Source organism: Peromyscus maniculatus, chromosome 2 (assembly GCF_049852395.1).
Source record: "Peromyscus maniculatus bairdii isolate BWxNUB_F1_BW_parent chromosome 2, HU_Pman_BW_mat_3.1, whole genome shotgun sequence".
Taxonomy (NCBI): Eukaryota; Metazoa; Chordata; class Mammalia; order Rodentia; family Cricetidae; genus Peromyscus; species Peromyscus maniculatus.
In genome coordinates, this window is record NC_134853.1 from 84,582,324 (window position 1) to 84,607,021 (window position 24,698).

The following is a 24,698-nucleotide window of genomic DNA, read 5'->3' on the forward strand; positions in this document are numbered from 1 at the left end:
AGCTCTGACCCTCGGAGGCTTCCGTCCCACCCCACGTTGCCAGTGTCCCACAGTGCTTTGCGCACCACCGCCTCCCTTCTGCACCCGCCCCGCCTCAAGTCGCCGGCGGAGCCAAGCGTTCCCTGTCGCGGTGGTTTCGGCTCACGGAGGTTTCCGTTAGCTTCCCTCGCAGCCTTGACGTCCCGCTCCAGGCTCGTGTCTTTCCCACACACCGTCATTTTCACTGGAACTTTCGTACCAAGCCAATTTCGGCTCTCTGAGGCTTCCGTCTAGTCTCCCATCGTGCTCTGCGCCGCTGCTAGGCAACGGGACAGCATGGTGCCTGGCGTGGAAGGGGAAGGCGTGGACTGAACCGGTGGGGCGGGACTCGGAGGGAGGAGGTGGGCGGGGTCTTCTGGGAGAGGTGGCCCGGGGCCAGAGCCTCGGAGCCTTTTCGCAATCTCAGCGTTGTCCCTGGTGGCGCAGAACAGAGCGCTTTGGTCTCTGCCTTTAACCCGCGCAGTCGCGCACCGCCGACACTGGAGTCCCTCGCTTTTTTTTTCTTTCTTCTTTTTGGCTCGGAACTCAATGGAGATTTTCTTTCAATTTTACTTCACCGATGTCCATCTTTAATCTTATTCCCCCTCACAACTTTGTGATAATCGTATTGAGGATAAATGTTATCTAAAACTTTGTTGTTGTTTTTTTAATGCCAACTATTTTATTAGGACCGCTGTAATACTGGCGATATCGAGAGACGCCTGATGAGACTTCGGGGCTCAGTTTGGACTGGTCCGGCACTGAAAGGGCGAGAAGCATCTGATTGTAAGAATAATGCATCGCATTCGCATTCTCATTCAAAACCCCGTGTTAAAGTTGTAGTTCTTAATTCATTAAGTAATTCATCGTACATATTCTCCATCAAAATCATTACGGAGTTTTACATGTCCAGTGGCGTTTTAAGTTACATAACTTTTGTATTAAATACAGAAAAATTCTTAATGAGAACTAATGTTGGAGTCTTTCTTTCTTTCTTTGCTTGTCTCTTTTCTTAAAACATGTTCCAAGATTTGTTTTCCTACTTTACATGAAGACACAATTACAAAGAAATATTTCCCTATTGGGAGGAAAAAAACACAACCCACCAACAAGGCAAATAGGATGATGAATGGCGCTGAGGGATTGCTGTGGTGGAAAGAGCTTTGCCCTTAGAACAGGCCTGGTTTAGAGACACCAGAAGCCTTAGTCCCAGCCACTGTTTAGCTGGAACTGTGTTCTCAGACATCTTGATCTAGGAGAGAAACCAGAAATCTGAATATTGTGGACCATTTCAGTTTCAAGATACTGGCTCAAAATGCTTGCCAAGCTAAATAAGTCATAGGCCAGGTGCAACCCAGGCCAATAGTTTCGTATTTCTGATTTAAATGATAAGCTGTTTAGAAGAGGGAGTCTGTTTATTGCTGTTCTCCAGGCCCCAAACAGGTTCTCTCACATATTTGGTAGTCAATAAAGTGTTGACTAGAAGAGGAAATTGACAGTGTCCTTAAAAAGTTAATAAGGAGACCGGTGAGATGGTTCAGTGCATAACGACACTTTGTACCAAGCTGAGGACCTGAGCAGTCTCTGGGCTCACGAAAGAATGAGCTCCTGCTGGCCCTCACATGTGTACCGTGGCACCTGTGCCCACAAAATAGATGAATAAAATGCAATTATATGTTAAAAGGAATTAGGTAGTTGTAGGGACTGCATAACATTTTAAAAAGGGGATTGATTAGTGTGTGTGTATAATGTATGTACTTATGTGTGTATGAGTATGGATATTCATGTGCCATGCTGCTGTGGAGGTCAGACCTTAAGTGTTGGTCTTTGCTTTCTACCTTAAGACAGGATCTCCTTTTTGCTGTTTACATCATCATATGCCAGGCTAGTTAGTTCATAAGCTTCAAGAGATTCTCAAAGCTCTGCTTTCTATTTTATGGTAGGAGCAAAGGGATTACAGATGTGCTACTGTGCCTGGCTTCTTATGGGTTCTGGGCATGGAATTCAGGTCCTCATGCCTTGCCCTCCAAATGCTTTTAGCTACTGAGGGCAAAGCCTGATAATATTTATCAAGCACTTGTTATATGTCATACATAAAAAAAATTGTATCTTATTTGATACTTTTACAATTTTTTTTTTGAGACAGGGTTTCTCTGGCAGTCCTGGAACTTGCTCTGTAGACCAGGCTGGCCTTGAACTCCCAGAGATCTGCCTGTCTCTGCCTCCCCAGGACGGGGATTAAAGGCGTGTGCCACCATGCCCAGCCATGCTTCTACAACTTTATACAAATAGTTTAAAATTTTTTGAGGTCATAATATAATTACATCATTTTTCCCTTCCCTTTCCTCTCTCAAAACTTCCCATGTAGCCCCCTGTTCTTTTAAATTTATGACCTTTTTTCTTTGTTTTATGTATATACATATATGTATGTATGCTCCTACAATGTAAAAAAATAATTTTATTTTTGAGATCATAATATAATATAATTACATCATTTTCCTCTTCCTTTTCCTTCCTCCATACCCTTTCATGTAAGCCCCCTTTCTCTTTTCCAAATTCATGGCCTCTTTCTCTTTGTTATATATATATATATATATATATATATATATATATATATATATATATATATATATATGTGTGTGTGTGTGTGTGTGTATAAATACATATATACTCTTATACATACATAAATACAATCTGCTCAGTCTGAATAATGTTATTTGTATGTTTTCAGGGCTGACCATTTGGTACTGAATAACCAATTGGTATGCTCTTCCTTGGGTAGACTATTTCTTCAGATCTCCGCACTCCTTAGTTGCCTGTGGTTCTTTGTCTAGGCTTGAGGCCTCATGAGAGTTCCTTCTTCTCTGATAGCATGTCTATTAATGTTGTCTTTGTTCAGCTCATGTTTAGACAGTCATGTTGGTGGGACTTCGTGGGTATAGCTTCTGGGTACCAGGTTTTCTTTTTTTGGGCCACCAACCAGTTCCCAAATCATGACATGGAGACTCCTTATTAGTTATGAATGCTTGGCCTAGCTTAGGCTCATTTCTTTCTTTCTTTCTTTCTTTTTTTTTTTTTGGTTTTGATCCGCTTGCCTTTGCCTCCCGAGTGCTGGGATTAAAGGCGTGTGCCACCACCGCCCAGCTGCTTAGGCTCATTTCTGGCTACCCCTTTTAACTTATCCTGTTTCTCTTTATCTACCTTTTGCCTCGGGGCTTTTTACCTTTCTCTGAACAGCCTACTTTCACTGCTTCTCGCGTCTGGCTGGTGGCCCTGGGTGTGGCCCTCTCTTTCTCCCTCCTTCTCTTCTCTCTTATTTAGACTCCTCCTCCTATTTATTCTCTCTGCCTGCCAGCTCCACCTATCCCTCTCCTGCCTAGCTATTGGCTGTTCAATTTTTTATTAGACCAATCAGGTGCCTTAGGCAGGCAAGGTGAAACAAATGCAACACATCTTTACATAATGAAACAAATGCAGCACAAACAACTGTAACACATCCTTACATCATTAAAGTAATATTCGGCAGCTTGAACAAATGTAACACATCGTTGCCCAGTTAAAATAATATTCCACAACACTTGTGACGTTTGTTTGTTTGTTTGTTTTGGAGACAGGGTTTCTCTGTGTAACAGCTCTGGTTGTTCTGGAACTCACTTTGTAGACAAGGCTGGCCTCGAACTCACAGAGCTCCCTCCACCTGCCTCTGCCTCCTGAGAGCTAGGGTTAAAGGCGTGTTCCACCACCATCCCAGCTTCTGACATTTCTAGGAGACACAATCTCACGGCAAAACCCCTGCTCCTCTGGCCCCCTCTTCCACAATAGTCCCTGAGCCTGAGGTATAGGAACTGTATTGTAGATGTACCAGCTGGGACTGGGCTCTTTAACTCTGCATTTTGATTGGATGTTGTTTTCTGTAATGGTCTCTGTCTGTTGCAAAGAGAAGTTTCCTTCGGAGGGGTGAGAACTACAATTACATGGGGGTGTAAGGACAAATATTTAGAGTATAGTTAGGGATTATGCTGGTTTAGTAAATTGGTGGTTGTAGGTTCTCCTCCAAGATCCATAACTTCCCTAGCCCTAGGTAGTTGACAAGATTTCCAGTGCTGGGCATGGTCTCCCACTTGTTAAGTGGGTCTTCAGGCTTATTAGAGAGCTGCTGGTTACCACCAAGATATGCATGCCTCTATTTCACCCTTAGAGTTCTGGAGCCACGGCAGTCATTGATGTGGCTCATAGGCAGCACTGGTTGCTTCTCTCCTTTGGAAGTGTTCGTGGCACCTCTGGTACCACAAAAGCTAGTCCTTAGGGAGGAGGCTTTCAGGTGGATCTGAGCCCTGTGTCTGGAGTGTATTATGTCTTCAGTAATAGGGACTTAACTTCCACCTTTGGGGGGCAACTGGGGACAATAGCAAAAGCCTATAATGTTTTGGGAGTCTCTTGAACAACCCTGACCAACAACTAACAAGAGGGTTGCTCATACCCAGTGTTGTGGTTTTGGGTTGATGGTCCGTGGCTCTCCGAGGGAGCACTCTCAGCCCAGACGGGGAAAATCACACTTCAACTCAATATGTCTATTTATATACTGACTTACATGAATTATAGGGATTTTTAGGTAGATAGTTGAAAGTTTAATTCCTGCTGGGCATGGTGGTGTGCGCCTTTAATTCCAGCACTCGGGAGGCAGAGGCAGGCTGAGCTCTATGAGTTCAAGGCCAGCCTGATCTACAGAGTTAGAATCCAGGACAGCCAGAGATAAACAGAGAAACCTTGTCTTGAAACTGCACCCCCCCCCCCAAAAAAAAAAAAGACAAAAGAGGATGATTCCTTATGACTTTTTCAGAATCCTACTGCTATTTTATCATCCTTCCTCCTTCAGTATTTATCTCTCTGCTTCCTAGTCAGAGCCCCTCATTTTCCCCATTTCCCCCTTCAGATCACGTGTGCCCTGCTAGTCCCCTCTCCTTTTCTTGAATTGTTGATGTGTGCATGTGTGTATGTTCCTACAATGAAAGTTTTAGAATTTATTTTATGTGTGGTGGTGTCGCCCTGAATGTATATGTACCACACACATACAGTGCCTGTGGAGGTCAGAAGAGGGTGTGCAATCCTTTGGAACTGGTTTTATACAAGGCTGTGAACCATCATGTGGGTGCTGGGAATTAAACCCAGGTTCCCTGGAAGAGCGGCCATTTCTCTTAACTGCTGAGCCAGCTCTCCAGCCCTCTTACAATCTTATGTGGGGTCCCCATTCTCTTTCATCAGGAAATGGCCTGAGAAGGGTGAGGTTACTTGGTAAAGGCCACACAGCCAGTAGATGAAAAGTTAGTGGTCTCTGAAGCAACATCAGGCTGTCTGATTTGCAGTCAGAGCAAGGCCATTCATGAGTAGGGGTATTTTCTGATGATCATAGAATTTTGAAAAGTGATAAATGCCTTCTAAAGGCTTGAGCCACCTAAATGGCACTTCTGTGATTTCACTACTTTTAAGTTTTTATTGTTGGTTTCTTTTTGAGATGGGAGTCTCACTATATATCCTTGGCTGGCCTGAAACTTGTTATGTAGATTATTCTGGCCTTGAATTCATAGAGATCCATCTGCCTCTTCCTCCTAGAATGCTGGAATTAAAGTTGTACGCCTGTCTCTACGGGTTGTAATTTTCAAAGATGGTGGCATTTTGTAATGATAAATGAAGGGGGAAAGGAAAGGATGCTGATATTATTTTATTTTTTCATTGTGTATATGTGTGTAATGTGTGTGTGTGTATGTGTGTGTATAATATGCGTGTGTGTGTGTGTGTGTGTGTGTGTGTGTGTGTGTGTGTGTGTGTGTGTGTGTTTTGTGGGTGCTGTGGAGCTGAACTCAGGTCCTCAGGCTTGTACTTCCACAGCCACCGAGTCAGCTTCCCAGTCCTGGTTTTTTCCATTTTTAATACTTACTATTTTTTCTATCTGCATACATAATGTGTGTATGTATGGAGGCCAGAGGACAGCTTGCAGGAGTCAGTTCTCTCCTTCCACCACCTGGGTTTTGGGGGATCATCGACCTCATATTGTTAGGCTTGCTGGCAAATGCTTTTACTCACTGAGCCATTTCCCTGGCCCTACTTCTGTTTGTGAGACAAAGATCCTGCACTATAGCCAAAGATGGCTCATAACACGTTGTGTAGCCTAGGCTGACTTCAGATTCCTATTAACCCTCTTAGCTCAGCCTCCTGAGCTGCTGGAATTACATGTATGAGCACTTGGCTCTGATATTTATTTTGAATTATTTGAACAACATTTTTTTGTTTGTTTTCTCTTCTTTGAGATGACAGGGTCTCACTATGTAGACCAGGCTGGCCCCAAACTCACAGAGATCCACCTCCATTTGCCTCCTGAGTGCTGGGATTTAAGGTGTGCACCACCACGGCTGACCTAAAGCGAGTTTTTGAATGTCTGTAAACTGACTCTTGTTGTTCCTGAAATAGACTTGTCATTTTACAGATGAGAGACTGAGGCAGAGTGGGAAAGTCTCCCATCACTCACTCAGCTGCACAGGGCCAATCAGAGGGGCTTTTGAAGACGGTCCCCCGAACTTGCCTGTTGACCTCTGCTACCTTCCCACTTGCTTGTTTTCAGTTCTCTGTTTTTGTGTGTGGCCAGGTTTCACTCAGATGGGCTCAATAGACAGTTTATGATTTATTTCAAATTGAGATCTGGACTGCATGGCTGTCTAACGTATAACAATAATAACCCCTAAGTGTGTGGCTGCTAATTCTCCAGAGGGCTAAAGTGCTGCAAGATTGGCTTTTGTCTTAAACCATCCATAGCTATGAACTTGCCAAATGAGGACCAGTGGGACGAAACCACCTGTGGCTCGGCAGTTTGTCAGCATCCACAATGCTGGACATCTCTCCGACGGATTGAGAGGGGCCATCCTAGGATCCTGGACTCATCCAGCAAATCTTCCCGCGAAGTTGAAGGTACGTTGGCTAGCCTCTGGTGTCTTCTTCACCGAGTCCTTATCCTGTTTTTGTTTGGTTCCATTTCCGCAGGCAGCAGGTTACACGTTTTATTCTGGTCCAATTTATCAGATAAACTCCCGTCACTCACCATTGTAAATATCATGGATACCTGCTTGTGGTCCAAGCAGAGGGTGGTTCAGCGGCCACGATCAGAATTTACCTTCCCTAAGGAGCGGTCTTTGCTGTGGAAACCAACCTGCAGGCGTCATGGCAGGTAAGTGATCTCAGAATCTTTCCTTAGCAAACTGTGTCTCCAACCCCGAGGTGTGCATTTCTCTCATCCACACAGATGACTCTGAGAAGGATGGATTTGAAAGAAAATACTGAGGGCTGGGGATGTAGCTCAGTGATAAGACCCCTTTGCTCAGCACCTACGAGGCTCTGAGTCTGATCCCTGGTGTTACCAAAAACAAGACAGCAAAATGGAACCTACCCAAAGTTAAGTGAGTAGTAAACAGGGAGAGGAGAGTCCAAAGGAAACGGCCACACGTGTTCCAGGAGCAGAGTGAGTGGGCCTGTAGTGGTTTGCCCAGGTGAAGTACCGTTGCTGGGGTGGTTTAACTAGTGAAATTCAACGTCACAGAATTCCGCAGGCAGGAAGTCTGAGATCAAGGAGTTTGCATTTTTTTCCTAGGCCCCTCTCCTAGGAGATGACATCTTGTCCTTCAGTCTTCTTTGTGGGTCTGAACCCTAATCTCATTTTATAAACATACTAATCCTATTGGATAAGGACCCACCCACCCACAGGACCTCATCTCATTTTAGTTATCTCTTTAAAGAATCTGTCTCTAAATATACTCACATTCTAAAGTACTGGGGTTAGAAACTCAGCAAATGAATTTTAGGTTTGGGGCACAACTTAGCTGCTAATGGGGCGACTTTATCAGCTTCTGAAGGTCATCAAAGAACAGCGGCCACAAGTGCTGCCTGCCTCCCTCCCTCCCTGCCTGCCTGCCTCCCTCCCTGCCTGTCTCCCTGCCTGCCTGCCTGCCTCCCTCCCTGCCCCCCTGCCTGCCTGACTGCCTCCCTCCCTCCCTCTCTCCCTTTCTTCCTTTTCTTTCTTTTTTTCTTGACAGGGTCTCTTCATAGTCTCAGCTGTCCTGGAACTCACTAAATAGATCAGACTAGTCTTGAACTCACAGCGATCTTCCTGTCTCTGCTTCCCACGTGCTGGGATTAAAGGCATGTGCCACCATGCCTGGTTCATGTTGTCTTATTTTTTTAGTTTTAGATATGAAACTACTTGTAAGCTCCTAGTGGCTTTTTTTGTTTAATCTCTTGCAAAGTCTAGGCACCCAATTTTGCCAAAACATGAAATTGCGGTTCTGTGGAAACCTCAGCTTTTAAAATTCAAAGACCTGGCTGCCCAGAGTCCAAGCACTAATGGCTGCCCTTGAAGTGGTTTCTTTTCTCTAGTCCATGTAAGCAAGCTGGTGATTTTTCTTAACCTTATGGGAGTATAGGAGGGACTAGGACTACTTTCTGATTCTCTGGGACCTGAGCCCTGAGAAAGCAGCATCAGCATCCAGCCAGGACCTGCACTGGGCCCCACATCTGCACCCAGGCACACTTGTGCTCCCGTTAGGGCCCATGTGTCCGGCTGCAGGTAGCCCCCTGAGCAGCCAGCTCCCCCGCTCCATCTGTTCCTTCTGTGTTCTTGCTGTTCACCTCTGCCTCTGTCCTGGACTGTTTGCGCACGACCTGGAGTGTGGGCTTCTGCTCTCTTGCCTCTTCTCTGACACTCGGACTAACGCTTTGCCCATCTCCTCACTCAGTTCATCCTCCGCATCTGCTCATTCTAGAGCTGTCCCCTCTGTTCTGCTGCACTCCTCTCTGGTCATGGTCCTCGCTCTCTGATGTCAGCTTTTTCTGGCTTTTCGATGGCAACTTGCTGCTGTCTCTAACACTTTGCCCATGTGGTCTTCCCAACCTTAAAGGCTCCCTTCCCTCTGCCCTGCTTCATTAAATGCCTGGGGTGCCTTAGACCGCCACAGGAGGGCCTGAATTCCTGACGGACCTCACCTTCTGTGTCTCTCTCTTGTTCAGTAGGTTCCAGCCATATTGTCCTTTCTGTCTGTCACATCCTCCACACTTCCCACCCCACAGCTCAGGCACCTACACTGTACTCCCTGGACTGGTGTTTTACAGTCCGCCACTGCCGACACTCTGGGTCAGATAGTTATTTTCGGGGTCTGTGCTGTGTGTCATTGGTCACTGAGCTTCCTTGCTGTCTACCCACCGCAGGCCAGTACCACCTCACCTGCAGCTGTGACAGCGTCACATCCATCCATCCGTTGTCAGCTGTCCCTTGGGGGGGCAGAGTTGCCCATCTGAGAACGTCGCCTTTGATGCTCCCGCAGCTAGTCCTTCCTTGTCCTCTAGTTTGAACTGAAGAATTGCTTTTTCAGAGATGAGCACCTCATTTAAAAGTTCCCGTATGCACCCTGACCATCATTTGACTTGGCCTCTTTGGCCTCGCATCCTGCTCTGAGAAGCCTTTTATTCCTTTGTTTGCCTTGTTGCCACAAAACTCAGCTCTCACTTCAAAGGGAATGCAAACTGGCCATGGTGGAACCCTCTTTAATCCCAGCACTCAGGAGGCAGAAGCAGGCAGATCTCTGTGAGTTCGAGGCCAGCTTGGTCTACAAAGTGAGATCCAGGAAAGCTGGGGCTACACAGAGAAACCCTGTCTCAAATCACAACAACAAAAAGAAATATAAAATCATTCATTCTTGAACCAAATCTCAGTGACCTTGGCCTGAAACTCAGAGGTTACAGCAAAGTAGGAGAGCGCTCTCTCTGTTACAGGTCTCAGATGCTACATGATGACATTCTTTCTTAGCTCTTGGGTGGGTGAAGACTAATGATCCATCTCAAAAGGTTTCACCTGATGGTTACAGCGTGTTAGGTCAGACACAGAGCCGAACAACAGATGGTTATAAAAGGAGTGAAAGGTAGCCAAGAGAATTTGGTTCTGGACCTGTGACAGGTTAACTCTCCACAATCGCAGTCAGTCATTCAACCCCACAGACTTTAATATAGATATGGCTTTGGGAGTGAGAGTCGGGACATCACTTCACAGGATCCTGTCACTAGAATGTCAGTGCTGGGAGCTGGAGAGGTGGAGTAATGGCTAAGAGCACAGGCTGCCCTTCCAGAAGGCCCAGGATAGCCTTCCATTCTGTTCCTTCCCGTGTCTCCAACAGTACATGGCCCGAGTGGAAGCTCAGGTTTCTGGTGAATGAGTGAATATGGCGTCCTCCACTGTCAAGGTTGAGTTTTACCTCTTACCATTCTCCCCGTGTGCAGATTCTTCCCAGTTCTTCCAGCAGTGGTTGCTCCTGCCATGCTTATGGATGTGTTCCAGTCCTACGTCCTCTTTGCTCACCTGCATTTGAAGCCCTTTTGAAAGCAAGAGTCACAGCCTCCTTTGTTTAGTCACATATGCAGCTCACAGATCTGTTTTTAGTGGGGGTCACCAGGCTGGGTTCTGGGCATACAACAGGGTTTTGTTTATCTCATGGGAATAAGACAGTGTCTGTGCTCAGAAGCTTTCATCTTAGCTGGATATTGATTACCCATAATCCGGGGATTTTGCTATGTCCAGCGTGGGATATCTGAGGGAAAAAAATCTACGTACACTATGCTCTTATGTCTGTTAACTTTATTCCTCTAAGACAAAATTCTATCAATACAGCTACAACTCATCGGGCATTCAGGGCAGGAATAACTCTATGCACCAAGCTCCTTAGCCGTCTACTTTATTTCTCTGGGGTAAAATCCTGTCTCCATAGTTTCAGTTCCGTCCAGTTCCCTCTCATGGTCCTGCTGACGACTAAACTCTTATGCTTCCCACCTCGTCTTCATCCTCTGTTTCTTCTTCCTCCATCCTACTTGCTCTCTATTCCTAGCTCAAGAGTTCTGCCTTACCATCTACATTACCTCTGTGTTCTTCTCTTCTCCTTGGTCATGCCCTTCTCTCTGTCTACAGAAAATGCCTGCTTTTTTCTCTCTGGCCAGGCAGTTCTCTGCCCCCTCAGGAATGTTCCTCCACCCTACCTTCTACCTCTTTTGTTCTCAGTCAATTGCTCTGGAGAGCCACTAGACCTCAAGGCATTATTTGCACAAGAAGCAAAGCGATGCCTCTCCAGCCACCTGTCTCCTAGGCTCAGTGGGAGAGTTAGTTACCTAGAAGTTCAGCAGGTCTGGGGAGCTGAACTGTTAGCCAAATGGTCTGGAAATATTTGGGCACGCAAGAATTTGCTAAAGGCTGGTTAGCACCAAATATTCATAATAAATGGCTTGCCTTTTGACAGACCCTTGGCTAGTCAAAGTATAGCTTTAAATACAGCTGAATCTCTGTAATAGATTCTTGTGGCTCGCCACAGCTGGGGAGGCAAAGATACCAGCAGTCCGAGTGTCCAGTGTGGAGTGACCTAAAAGGACTGCTGTTCCAGGCTATGGAAGCACAGGGAAGATTTCCTAACCTAGAGCCCTGTCACCTGCACAGGGAACAGTGATCCCTGGCCCTGAAATTGAGCAGCATATTGAAGGGGGAGGCTTGCATGTGGGAAGCTGGCAGGGAGAAAACTCTAAACTATAGAGATGGGCAGCAGTAGTGCACGCCTTTAATCCCAGCACTGGAAGGCAGAGCCAGATGGATCTCTGTGAGTTCGAGGCCAGCCTGGTCTACAGAGCGAGATCCAGGACAGGCACCAAAACTACACGAAGAAATGCTGTCTCAAAAAACCAAAAACCAAAAACCAAAACCAAACCAAAACAAAAACAAAAAGAAACTATAGGACTGGGGCCTGAAAGTGAGAGGACATTCTTTGAGAGCTTGGAACACAGAGCAGGAATGATGTGGGCTCAGAGGTAAGGCTGAACTGTAGAAAATGTCAGTGGAAAGTAAGGTCTCTCAACTGAGACTTCATAAGTCAGGATGGATGTAGTCTTTTTTTTGCATACCTCCATATTACTCTTTCTTAAAATTAAGGAACTTATTTTTAAGTAATATGTCTTAAAAATAAGGAACAAATGATATGAAAACATTACAGGTTCTCTAGCTCTCTGTCTGTCTGCCTGTCTGACTGCCTGTCTGTCTGTCTCTCTTGTCTATGTTGTTTTTTGAGACAGGGTCTTACTATGCAGCCCTGGCTAGCCTCGAATCACAAAGGTCTGCTTCCTTCTGCCTCCCAAGTGCTAAGATGAAAGGCTTGCACCTCTGTGCCCAGCCTTAATAAGCCTAAAGAAATTGTCTTTACTGTGTGTGTGTGTGTGTGTGTGTGTGTGTGTGTGTGTGTGTGTGTGTGTGTATACAAGCATGTGGGCATGACACTGCACACGTGGAGGTCGGAGGACTGTTTTGGGGAGTGGGTTCTGTCTTTCCAGTATGGGGATCAGGGATCAAGGGTAGGTTACCAGGCTTGTACAGAAAGTGCTTTTACCCTTGAGCCATCTTGCTGGCCCATACCACACTGTTATTTAAGGTGCTGTACTCGTTTTCCTATAGTTAGAGAGGCATAGGCTATGCATTGAGTTTGACGACATACCTAGTTATAAAGTGCAGTATACAATGTCCGTGTAGGAATACCTGTGTTTATTTGATTAGTATTAAGTCCCGGGCCTTCGGAGTAAGTAGATGGGTGTTCTTCAGAGCATGAACTTTGCTATTCCATTGGCTTTTCTCCTCTTTGACTCTGTTTCATACTTGGAACTCATATCTTCCAGGTCTCCGAAGGCTTTACGTGACAAAGGTGTAACTAGCCTTTCTAGTCCTCCCACAGTAAGTCACAGTTTTAAATGCTGATTCCTCTATATTTTCTCTTTATTAGTGGGAATATTTTGCTTTTGACATTATTCTTTTAAGAAAATTTTTATTCTCTGTGTATGGTTGTTTTTGCCTATATGTCTGTGACCCATGTGTGTGCCTGGTACCTTCCAAAGCCTGAAGAGGGCATTGGATCCCCTGAAGGTGGAGTTAGAGATGGTCATGAGTCACCATCTGGGTGCTGGGAATTGGACCTGGGTCTTATTTCCTGAACCGTCTCTCCAGCCCCAGGATCATGGAATGAGAAGGATACAAGCTGTCCTTATATAGAACATGCTCAGCTTTTAAGTAAACATTCAAATTGCTGAAATGTCAGGCTTAAAATTGGCCTTAAGGTCATCTAGTCTGATGACTCTGACTTTAAAAACTGTGATCCATGGTTAGACATGGATTTTATATACATGTATGAAAATGTCATAATGAAACCCATTATTTTATATGCCAACTAAAAATAATGTTAGATTTTGCAGTCAAAAAGAGCATAAAATAATCTTTCCCTTCACCAGAGAAGTATTCTGATATTTTCCGTCCTGTTTTTTCTCTCTCCTCTCTCATTTTCTGTCCTTTTTTTCTCTCTCCTCTCTCTTTCTTGTTTTTTTTTTTTTTTTTTTTTTTTTTTTTTTTAAATAAAGATAGGGTCTCATTATATATCCCTGGATGGTTTGGTTTGGAACTTGCTATGTATATCATGCTGGCCTGGAACTCACAGAGATCCCCCTGCCTCTACCTCTCTAAGTCAGTCAGTTCTGATCAGCAGACAAGACTTTATTTTTAGTAACTTTGAAAAAAATCTTAAATGGAATATGGGCTAGATGATTCATAGGATTTCTTTGAGCCCTAGTGCTGTGTGACTGATCTCAGGGGTGGGAGAAATTAGCATGTTAACTCATATGGATTCCTGTAATTAGAGACAGAGTGAAACTAAAGGAAGAAACCTTGATGACCTGTGCTCAGTATGTCCCCAGTTCCAAAATGTGGGTTGTATTACCTGCAGGGAATCCAAGTCTTTGCATGGAGTGGCAGAATAAGTAGAGTTCTTGTAGGGTTGCCTCCAGACATCCTCATGTGAGATGGGCCTTCCTAAATTCTACACTAATGTCATGGAGAAGCAGGGAATGTTACTGTTGGAAACTTCTACCCCTTGAGAACTCGCACTTGTACTGATATCCGATGTAGGAGGGGTTTTTTAAAAACAATTTCCTGAATCATCAAATGTTTTGGTGACTGTAACAACACAGCATTTGGTCTGAGGCCCCAGCCTCCTGCTGGTGCTCAGGACCAGTCCGTTGCTCACCTTTATCTAGCTTTCAGTGTTGAATCTGAATGAGGCAAAACTCCCTTTTTCCGAAGATGTTGGAAACTTGGTGGTAACCTGGGTTCCAGAAGAAACAGAGAAGAACATAAGGTGAGCATCCTGTCTGAAACTTAGAGGCCTTGATGACCATGCTCTTTAAACCCCTGTGGTCTTCTGCAGACTCTTTGTCGTCTCCCTTTTAGCCACCTCATTGCAGGCAGCAGCTGGCCAGACGCAGAAGGTGGTCCAGGTTTTCCTCTGCCTCTTACCGCACTGAACTTCATTGTAATGACGCTGTGAGATGCCTGCTGTGGGAATTCTCCATGGGAGTAAAGAGCGCATTAGAGAGCCTAGTTTATTTACATTTCTCTGTTGTATTTGTACATGCACACATGTGTGCACCACAGCACAGGTGTAGTGGTCGGAAGAACTTGCTGAAGTAGTTGGCCCTGGGGGGTGTGACTTTCCACTTAAAAACAAACACAACAACAAAACATTAGTTTATTAGTTGGGGGAGCATGCCACTGTGCCCTTGCAGAAGTCACGGGCTGACTTAGGAGAATCAGAGGACAACTCGCAGAAGTCGGTCCTCTCCTTCCCTTTCACCAGGTGGGTTCCAGGGACCAAGCTCAGCTCCTCAGGCTTGGTGACGGCATCTTTACCTGCTGAGCCACCCTGCTGATCCTCCTCCCCAAGCTGCATTTGTGATGCGGTTTAAGAAACAAGTGCTGGGCCCTGAGATGGCTTAGCAGGCAAGGACACTTTCCACCAAGCCCGGTGTCCTAACTTTGACCCCTGGAACCCACATGGTAGAAAGAGGAAACTGACTCTTCCAAGTTGTCAGCTGATCCCTACAAGAGCACCATGGCATGTGTAGTTCCAGCCCCTGAGATAAATACATGGGAAACCCCCCTTCACTTACAAAGAAACACTCTCGGGTTTGGGTTGGGTTGGTTTTTCCTCACAAATGAGTGGAAGAGCCCTCAGTGAAACATAGGAAATTTTGATGTCAACCCTGAGGCCTAGGGGATCGAGAGGGAATGCACAGCATATACGCCTTTCACATAAGCAGAGGGGAGGCCCGAAGGCTTGTTAGCGCTGCATCTGTGGGAAAGGCGCTTTTCTTTGACAGTCACGAGGTTTTCAGTTCTTGCTAAGTGACTGAATTCATTTCATCAACCGTAAGAGTTTCTTTTCCACTTCCTCTTTGTGCCCAAATTTATATATGCATGTGTGTGTGTGTGTGTGTGTGTGTGTGTGTGTGTGTGTGTGTGTGTGATGTCACCAACAAGAGCCATAAATGTTCGCTTTCTTTCATGTACAAGAGTCATGGAGGCAGGTTGGCCAGGGACAGAATGGTAGTTAATGAAAGAAATGAAAAATGTGTAGCTTACCGCCACGCCCATGCTTGTCATTCACAAATATCCTTAGCACTTCCACTTAAAACGTTTGGGGAAGAGTGCTGGTTTTTCTTATTTCAAGCTCAGTTGGAAAGACACCTACTTGTTTTTTTTTTCCAGCTGGCCTGGGAAGAGAAAGAAACCGAGAGAGGTGAGTTCCATGCTCTGTCCCTTGAAGTGATTCTGTAGGTTGATGCTTTTTCCTTTGAGGGTTTTCCAACCCTGTCTCACAAAATCTGTAAAGGATACTCTTTCTTTAGGAGTAGCTACAGACATCTTCAGACCCGTCCCTATCTAGTCTCTGTAGGAAGGTAAGGAATACTTTGAAGAGAGGAAACAGGAAGCAGTGGCTATCAAGAGGACCTCTGTCAGTTGAAAGCTAATCCCCAGTGTGATGGGATAGTATTCCAGTGGACCAGGAGTAATTCAGATCTGGGCTCCCAACCCCAAGCCTGCCTTTATGGTAAATGTGATCTTATATTCCTGGAAGTAGTTCCTGCTCCATTTCCTTCATTGACCATTTCCCACTTTCTGTTTGGCACCTAATTGGATGGTTATTGTTAGTTTGTTCAGTGGATAAGTGCATGGCCTCTCCAGAAAAGCAAACTGATCCTGGCTTGATCTCATTGGAACAGCATGTTAGAAGGCCAACAAGGGAAAGACGGGTGTCTTTCATGGAGGAGACGAGGTGGGAAAACTTGAAGTAGGTCTGTGTGTTATTTTTTGGGTTGTTGCTGCCCCCCAAATACATGAGCAGGCGACTTCACAGGTGAAAAGATTTATGCTGTCTCGAGTTTCAGAGGGTTCACACCACAGAGTTGCTTGGCCTCAGGTGCCTGGGCAGAATACTGGGGCAGAAGAGCCTGTGGCAGAGGCTGTTCAGCTCTCGGCAGACTGGGTGCAAGGGGGAGTGAGTCAGAGGCTAGGGAGATGGAGCCCCTAGGGCCAGCCTCCAGTCGCCTGCTGCTGGCCGGCTCCACGCCCCCTACTGTGTCCCAACTACGCCATCATATTAGGAACCCATCAAGGGACTAATCCACTCATTACATCAGTGGCCTCATGGTCTGATTATTTCTGCAGTCCCTACAGGCACACCCAGAAGGTGCTTTGCTAATCTCTTTAACGTTTTTTTTTTTTTTTTTTTATCAGTTGTGGTTATTATCTGTGCCTGTGTAGACACATGTACCATGGTATGGGTGTAGAGATGAGAGGACAGCTCTTTTTTATAAAAAATAATTTATTTAAATTTATTTTATGTACATTGGTATGAAAGGTGTCAGATCCCCTGGCACTGGAGTTACAGACAGTTGTGAGCTGCCATGTGGGTGCTGGGAATAGAACCCAGGTGAGAGGACAGCTCTTGAGAGCTGATTCTTTCCATTGTGGGTTCCAGATTGTGCAGCAGTGTTTTTACCCACTGAGCCCCGTCACCTGCTGCCCTCAGTTTTTTTTTTTTAATTTTATTTATTTATATTTTATGTGTGAGTGCTCAGCATGTACACCTGCAGGCCAGAAGAGGGCGTCAGATCCTATTACAGATGGTTGTGAGCCACCGTGTGGTTGCTGGGATTGAACTCAGGTCCTCTGGAAGAGCAGCCAATGCTCTTAACCCCCGAGCCCTCTCTCCTGCTTCATCTCAGTCGTTTTTGTTTGTTTTTTGCTTTTTGAATTCAATCAAATTGACACTCACAGTCTGGAAATAAGGAGTTTCAGGCGTCAGGGTGGAATATTGGTGGGAAGAAACAAGACTTGAGGAGAATGTTTTCAGAGAGTCCCTTGCTTTGTTTTTGTTCCAGAAAGCCAAGCCATCTCTGTATTTCTCTGGAAGACAGTATGCCTCGACATACTCGAGAAGTCCAGGGGTGATTGTACCTCCTCCCTCTCCAGTGCACTTTTTTGACCCATTAAGTTCCCAAGTCATACCCCTATGGGCCCAGGTCGACATGCTTCCCCGGGATCTGCTGGAGGAGTGGTGAGTATCATGGAGTCAGTGGGGAGAGCCAGAGTCCTGCTTCCTATTGAAGGTGAAAAGGGTGAACGCGTGTGCTTTGAGAACGGGGCGAGCTAGGACCCTGCTTGTTTGGATTACCAACAGGCAGGGTGACAGTCACCACTGCCGCCAGTCCTCAGCACTGGGCTCCGGGCTAAGCGCAGTACGTGGACTCTCTAACTCCTGTCCCCCTTTCCTGGAGTTTAGTTGTGGACATTTGTCCATTTGGGGGGCAGAATGGTGTATGTGGTTTGGAATGTGACAACCTTTGAATGACACATTGAAACTTAACTGGCTTTGTTGATTATTGGTAACTTATTTAGCTTTTTCTACCTATCTTTCCTCATCTGCAAAATGAGGAGGAGGATAATATCTTGGGGACTGTAAGGGGTTAGTGGTATAGAAAGCACAGGAGTCTGGCCTAGAGTTGCCCTTAATAGGCCCAGCTGTGGTCGTCATAGCTGAGGGGAGGTGATACCGAGGGAGGCCCGCGCACGCCTTTGGGAGCCAAGGTGGACATTTCTTTAGATGTGAGCCCCTTTTCTTTCTCGTTAGTGCCGCTCTCTGGAAGAGCTGACTGGGAAGCTGCTCACTGTCTGCATGTCTCTGCCCCTTTAGCTTTTTGGCACATGAGAAAACCATGACTCGTCCTGAGGTGAAGATAGAGTTGACCAAGATGAGAAAGAATCTCCCCACAGAAAAGAGCCGACCAGACAGCGCTATCTCCCCTAAGATGTATCTAACTATACACCGCATCACCCTGCAAGTAAGAACCACGGCGCCTCAGAGGAGAAGACGGCCTACAAGGAGGTCAAGCCATCTGTCTTGAAGAGAGGAGGCGTTGACTATCTGTCCATTCTTCATTCTGCCCTGCCGCTCTGGACCCAGGCTTTGCAGAGCAGAGGGCTGGATTGTGTGGAAGTGAAAGCCAGGAGAGGGGGAGGGGCAAGGGGAGCAGCTCTGGGTCTTCTGGACTCTGTTTCCCACTCATGTCCCTTCCTCCTCGGACCTTGGTGCAAAGCCACTGCCGAACCCCGTTTCTCAGAACACCTCTATAGACTAGGTGAATACAAGTGCTTGGGGCAGAGAGAGACCCCCAGAAGAACTTTGTTCATTTTTTCTTCTGGCAGAGACCGTCGCTGCGGTACCCTGAACATCTGAGGAAGCTGCAGTACAACCTGAAGAGAAGGGAAGGGTCTCCCGGGCCTGACTCTTCAGGTACCGTCTTTTCCTCTGTCCGGCACAGTGCTCTCATGTCACTTAGTCCCTGTTCAATTGTATCCACAGTCACCAGGATCAGGTGGAGGACCCAGGAGACCCCAGTTTTAGAGCAGCTTCTTGCTTGGTCCTGGCCAGGGAAGGAGAGTCCCCATCGTGGGCCAGGTCACAGTCAGTAGCCTGGCAGGTGTGGACTCTCAGCGGGGAGGACTGAGCTGGCCTCTCTGCTTCCCAGGTTTCAGGAAGCAGCCGCAGAGGAAGATGAAAACCTCTACTAAGAAACAGGTAGAGTAGGGAGGGAAGCCTCTTGGATGTGGGTGCAGTGAGGGCTGGGAAGGGGTACCTAAAAGGAGGGGTCCTTCCCTGTCTGTCAGTTGTTGATATGACATTACTATCCTGTAGTCATTTTAAGTTCTTTCTTTTTGCCAAAGTTTTCTTTGCTTCCAAAAGTCCCAATTCAGTTCCTTGTGTTGGTTTCAGGAGGCTAAGAAGGAAGCCCAGATTGATGTTGAGGTCCAGCGCAGTATGAGTAAGTCGACATTTATAACCCTCCCTTTGCTTAGTCAGTGATAGCATCCCAGGATGTAGTGAAGGGCAGCAGTCAAACACTTTTCTCAGGCATTCAGAATTGTTCTGGAAATGCTCAATCTGTCTGGCAGGTCTACCCTGAGTCATCCGTGAACTAAGTAGTTACTAAACAAGCAGGTTAGGCTGTATGTCTGCTTCACACGGGCATTTGAGAAATGACTGACTCATAGTTGTATTTTCTTCAGGCCTTGTTTTAAAAAGTACAGAGTGAGAATCAGGTGTCGGGATACCTGCCTCTACCAGTATATCACTCACAGGCTGGGGGGCGAGGGAGGGAGGAGATTGGAAGTTCGAGGGTTACGTAGACAGATCCTGTCTCTCAAGAGCCCTCTGGTTTCCCCCAAAAAAGCTGGAGAGTTCTGGGGCTCAGTGGGCAATCAACACGGTGTATCAACAGTAACCAGTACTCAACAGGCGGCCATTTTGACTGGTGTTCGTGTTGAAATCCAGAACAGTACCTATCTTTTTGGAGCTCTGATCTCTGGAGCCCTGCCTGCCTGACATTTCTCAGCTTGAATGCAGAGTAGGAAGGGCCAAGGAAGACTCTTCTAGAATCTTAGAAGATTGTTCTGCCTTGCTCAGACTGGGCATTGCTGGCTTTACTCGGCAAACAACTGAATTCTCTGAATTTGCTGTGGAATCTGGGGTCCTGAGAGGGCTCAGGTGCGATGTCCCTGAGAAGGCTGCTGTCTTCCTGCTTTGCTTCACCTCCCACTGTTTTCTGATGTCAGTGCTGTCCATAAGCCTGAAGGTCTACAAAGGGTTCTGACCTCCATGGAGGAAGTAGAAGAAGCTGAGGCTCAGGGTAGGAGGAGATTTGTCCAAGGGGAGTTCCTTTCTAGGATGATGGTTCCCACAGTTCTCTTCTGGTTCCTTTTGTGCTTCTTCCTGATGCTCCCAACAAGAGCTGTGTTGCTTGGGTGACTGGTGTGCCTCTCTTGAGTTATGGTCTCCGAGCGGTGGTCTGTCCTCCCCAAGTTGAGATGGGCTTTACAGAAAAGATGATTTGTGAATTGGATCGCAAACATGTGGGGTTCCTGATGTGGGAAAAGAATTCCTGGAATTGAGAGTAGCTTGGGAAGATGCATCTTGCTTAGTGTGGCTGCTTAGTGTGGCTGTGAGGGTTTAAGGGAGAATGTGGAGAGAGGGGCCTACATAAGACTCTCTGCACTATATTTTCCCTTTATGTCCCAGGTCAGTAGGTTCACCCTGACCGCACACTGAAGCCAACTGAGAAGCTTTTAAGACTTAACACCCAGCCTGAACCCCTCATGTTTTAGATCATAATTTCTGGAATTGGGGCCCAATGTCCGTTAAAGCTTTTCAGTGTGGCCAGTGTGAAGCTTAGATGAGAACCAGTGCTTGGGAGCAACAGAAGTGTTCTGTTTAGCAGAACCCTTGGGAGTTGTTTGTTTAGAGGAGGGTGAGAAAAAGAGAATGGGCATTCAGGGTGTGGTTGGGAAAAGAGTGTGTGTGAAAGGAACACCCAAGGCCTGGATCCAGAAACTAACATGGGTCTGTTGGGGGTATCCCCAGAGGAGGGCAAGACACATTCTCAAACTAGGGGTAGCAATGGAAAGAAACAGAGTTAGCAGCTTCTTGATTCCTTTTGGAGACAGGCTCTCACTGTGTAGCCCAGGCTGGCCTGGAACTTACTGGTAGATCAGGTTGACCTCAAACTCTTGATCCCTGTTCCTTCGCTTCTCAGTGCTGGGATGACAGGAGTGCCGGGCCTGGCTTAGCTAAGATCCAGGGTCTTTAGCTGTTGATCATTGCAGGGATCCTCTGTGCACCTCTTGCAGGAGTCCTGGGTCGCTCCGTCCCTGTGTGTCTTCTCTTTCATTGACCAGTTTTGAATGCAAGTTACATACACTGTTGCTTCCTTCCTGCAGTTTTCAGTTGTTCCTCCCTCGTGTTTGCTCTTGCCTTTCCCACGTGGTGAGACTTGGCTTTTTGTTGCAGAATTGGTTTGCCCTCTTTGATCACCTTTAGCCTGGTGACAACACCTTGCTGGGGCAAGTGCCCACATGGGCAGTTATGGCACTAGCTTTTATCTGTTCTGCTTATTCAATGTAGACGACACATTTCTTCCTGAAAACTAGACTGCTTTGAGGACTTTGGAAATGTCCTTGTATAACATGAACTTCACTACCCTTTTGATAGGCATAGATTGAGCATTACACTTGAGCTCTTTGGAAAGAGGGGGAGACACGATCTTCCCCTGAATGTGCCAAGGGGCATTGAAATGCCCTTTATGGTTTTGCTTCAGGCAGAAGTCATAAAGGGATTGGACTTCATTTAATGCCTGCCACTCCAGCAATGGCCACAAGGGGGCCTGCCCCCCTTTTTAAATTAAAATTTTATTTTATGTTTATGGGTGTTTGGCACCCATATCTGCAGACCATGTAATGTGCATGTGATGATGCCCGAGGAAGCCAGAAGAAGGCATTGGATCCCCTGGGGTTTCAGTGTATATTCTGGGAATTGAACTCAGGTTCTCTAGAAGAGCAGCCAGTCCTCTTAACCACTGAGCCATCTCTCCAGCCCTCTTTCCACTGTTTTTTTTTTTTTTTTTTTTTTTGTTGTTGTTGTTGTTGTTGTTGTTGTTGTTTGGAGGCAGGGTCTCACTGTGTAGTCCCAGCTGGCTTGGAACTCGATCTGTAGATAAGGGTGAGCTGGAACTCACAGAGATCCACCTTCCTCTGCCTCCTGAGTGTTGTGTGCCCCACCAGTGCTGGCACTGGGTCTCTTCTAGTCTCTAGCAGACATGGTTACAACCTAGGTAAAACAGGATCATAGAACTTAGAAGGCTTTACATGGGGTATGCATATTTTGAAACATCTCATGGAAACTCATAAATATGTATAATATTTTTTATGCATCATTTATAAAAAAAAAAAGACATCCCTTGACAAAAATGGAATTCAGAAGACCTAACTCCCTTTCATCTACCACCAAGGCCTTATCTTATCCTGAATAGGGAGTTACCCTAGGGGTCAACTATAAGTCCAACTCTGGGACACAAAATGCCAATAAGAAGAGGACTGAACCTACCTTCTGTTACTAGGTCAGATAATCCCATCAGTACACGAAGCTGAGCAAAATCTGGAGGAGCAGGAAGAGGAGGAGAAAAAAGCCTTTGTGAAACATGTAAGTGTGTATGCCCCAAGGCCTCTGCTGGGATCCAGTTCGGTAATCTCTTACTGCGAATTTATATAGCAAACTACCCCAAAATACAAGAAGAGGTGGTCTATTCAGTTAGTTTTTTTCTTAAGATAGGACCTTGTTATGTAGCCCAGGCTAGCCTAGAACTTGCTATGTAGCTCAGGATGACTTCAGACTTGATCTTCCTGCCTTAGCCTCCAGAGGACTGTGATCATAAGCTCCTGCCACCATGCCTAGCCCAAGGTGTGTTTTTCTAATACATCTGGGTTGACTGGACAATCATTCTTCTCCTGCTTGAGATCAGTCCGTGCCACTGGGAGGAGGCTGTTAGCCAAGTTGCCTATGCTCTCGTCTATGATTTCTCTCTATGTGATTTATTGGTGCTTATTGAGAGACTAGCCACTTTCTATCTTTTAAAAAATACATTTATTTTATGTGTGTATTATTTCTTGAGAGAAAGAGAGACAGAAACAGAGAGACAGAGACAGAGAAAGTGTATCATATATGTGCAGTGGCCACAAGAGGGCACCAGATCACTGGGAACTGGAATTGGAATTGGGGGTAGTAATTTGCTTCCTGATATGGGTGCTAGGAACTTAAACACTGCAAGAGCAACATTTGTTCTTCACTGCTGAGCCATCTCTCAGTGTTTTTTGTTTTTTTTTGTTTTTTTTTTTTTGTCTAGTCATTCCTTAAGTGATGGAATTAGAGCTAAAACATTTATTGGTCAAAGAAGCCAGCATTTCATTTCAATTCCCAGGTTGAAAATAGACCACATTTCTTGACGAGGGCAGTGGCAGTCTGGGCAGCCATCTCTAGAGTCAGGCTTCCCTTGGTTGATTTCTGGAAATGGGGAGAAGTGGGCCCTGGCTTATCTGAGTGGCCTGGAAAGCAAGGACTGTGTAATATAGGCTTGTTCTGGGGCTCTTTATCCTGTCTTAGATGTTACTTTCCCCAAGAAAAGGGTCCTAGAAAGTTCTTTTAGTTTACTGAGGTCCACATTCACATTTCTTCTGCTTACCCCAATGAATTTAGGCTTCCGTAGAGGAAACATCGGATTATGACCTCAGCAGCTGCTACACAGACTACTCTTCCTTTCCAGAGAGTAAGTGCCTGAGAATGGGAAGAGCTGACTCTGTGCCAGCCAGGATAGCTGACCTTCTGGGGGCGGGGGCGGGGACAGGGATTGGGGGTGTGTGTGAGCACAGCCCTTATGCTTTGGAGAGGTCCTAAAGAGAGCCAGTCTTTTCTAAATGTCTCTTGTCATAGTTATTTGGGAGAAATCAGCCATGCAATTAATGGTCGGGTCTTCTTTTAGGCCCTGTTATATATGAGCCGGTTTACGAAGACATTGGTGACGTGGATGAGACTATGGTGGGAATGATGACTTCCAGCCAAAACAGTAGTCCCAGGAGTGTGTCTGGAAGTATGGACAAAGGCAGCTGGAACCCTGACCTCAAACTGCTGAGGATTCTTCAGGCCCATGTTGAGGAAGATGAGAACCATCTTTCTAGGGCACAGAGTGAGGCATCTCTGGATGCTTAGGCTGGAGACGTCACATGGGGCAGCCGTAGCTGGAACAGTTCTTGGTATTCTGAGGACAACCTTGGACGTAGGATAGAAAAGAGACTTGTTCTCTGGATTCCTTCAGCAGGACAAGGACTCAGAGACCCTGCTTTCTTCATTTGCTTCTTACCTCCAAAATGAGTGAGAAAAAAGCCCTAAACCTGCTCAATATAGGAAAATTTTCCAGGGCAGAGTATTTCCACGATTAAACACAATCCCTTCTATCGAAAGACTTGTGCTCTATTTCCAGGAAGAGAGGAGGTAGTGCTTCCTTGTGTCTATTTTCTGGGTCCCCTTTATTTCTCTTCTAAAATCTTTGTAGTGATGGGAAGCTGGATTCAGCTGTGGGAACCTCTATAATATCCCTAAGTGCTGCTCTCATTCCCTGGAGATGGCTTCCTTTGGTGATGGGGCCTGTGCCATTATCAGGTGGTAGTCACTGGGTGGTACTCCCACCTTCAAGTTCATCTTATCTACAGATAGTTCAGTATGGATCTCTAAAAGAAAAGTGCGAAAAACCTAAAAATTATCTCATTCCACAGAATTAATATTGATTGCTTGATTCCACATATCCAAGCATATTCAAGTTACCATGTCTTACTAAGTTTTTTAACAGTTGGCATATTC

General features: G+C 46.0%; 1 protein-coding gene across 3 annotated transcripts; it reads left to right on the top strand.

The window, feature by feature from the left end:
* The first annotated feature begins 80 nt into the window (after positions 1-80).
* On the top strand, positions 81-24,301 carry C2H9orf43 (chromosome 2 C9orf43 homolog). Of its 3 annotated transcripts, none has more exons than XM_015998195.3 (15): positions 81-355; positions 708-804; positions 6,826-6,978; positions 7,090-7,234; positions 12,751-12,805; positions 14,155-14,255; positions 15,665-15,695; positions 17,341-17,516; positions 18,153-18,300; positions 18,665-18,752; positions 18,988-19,037; positions 19,233-19,281; positions 22,408-22,490; positions 23,541-23,610; positions 23,824-24,301. In XM_015998195.3, exons 2-15 carry the CDS (start codon positions 744-746, stop codon positions 24,048-24,050), a joined length of 1,437 nt encoding a protein of 478 aa, XP_015853681.1. In that variant the 5' UTR covers positions 81-355; positions 708-743; the 3' UTR covers positions 24,051-24,301. The 3 variants fall into 3 exon arrangements, with proteins under 3 accessions (XP_015853681.1, XP_015853680.1, XP_076420443.1); XM_015998194.3 differs by having other exon boundaries at positions 179-318; XM_076564328.1 differs by having other exon boundaries at positions 313-380.
* Positions 24,302-24,698: the final 397 nt, after the last annotated feature.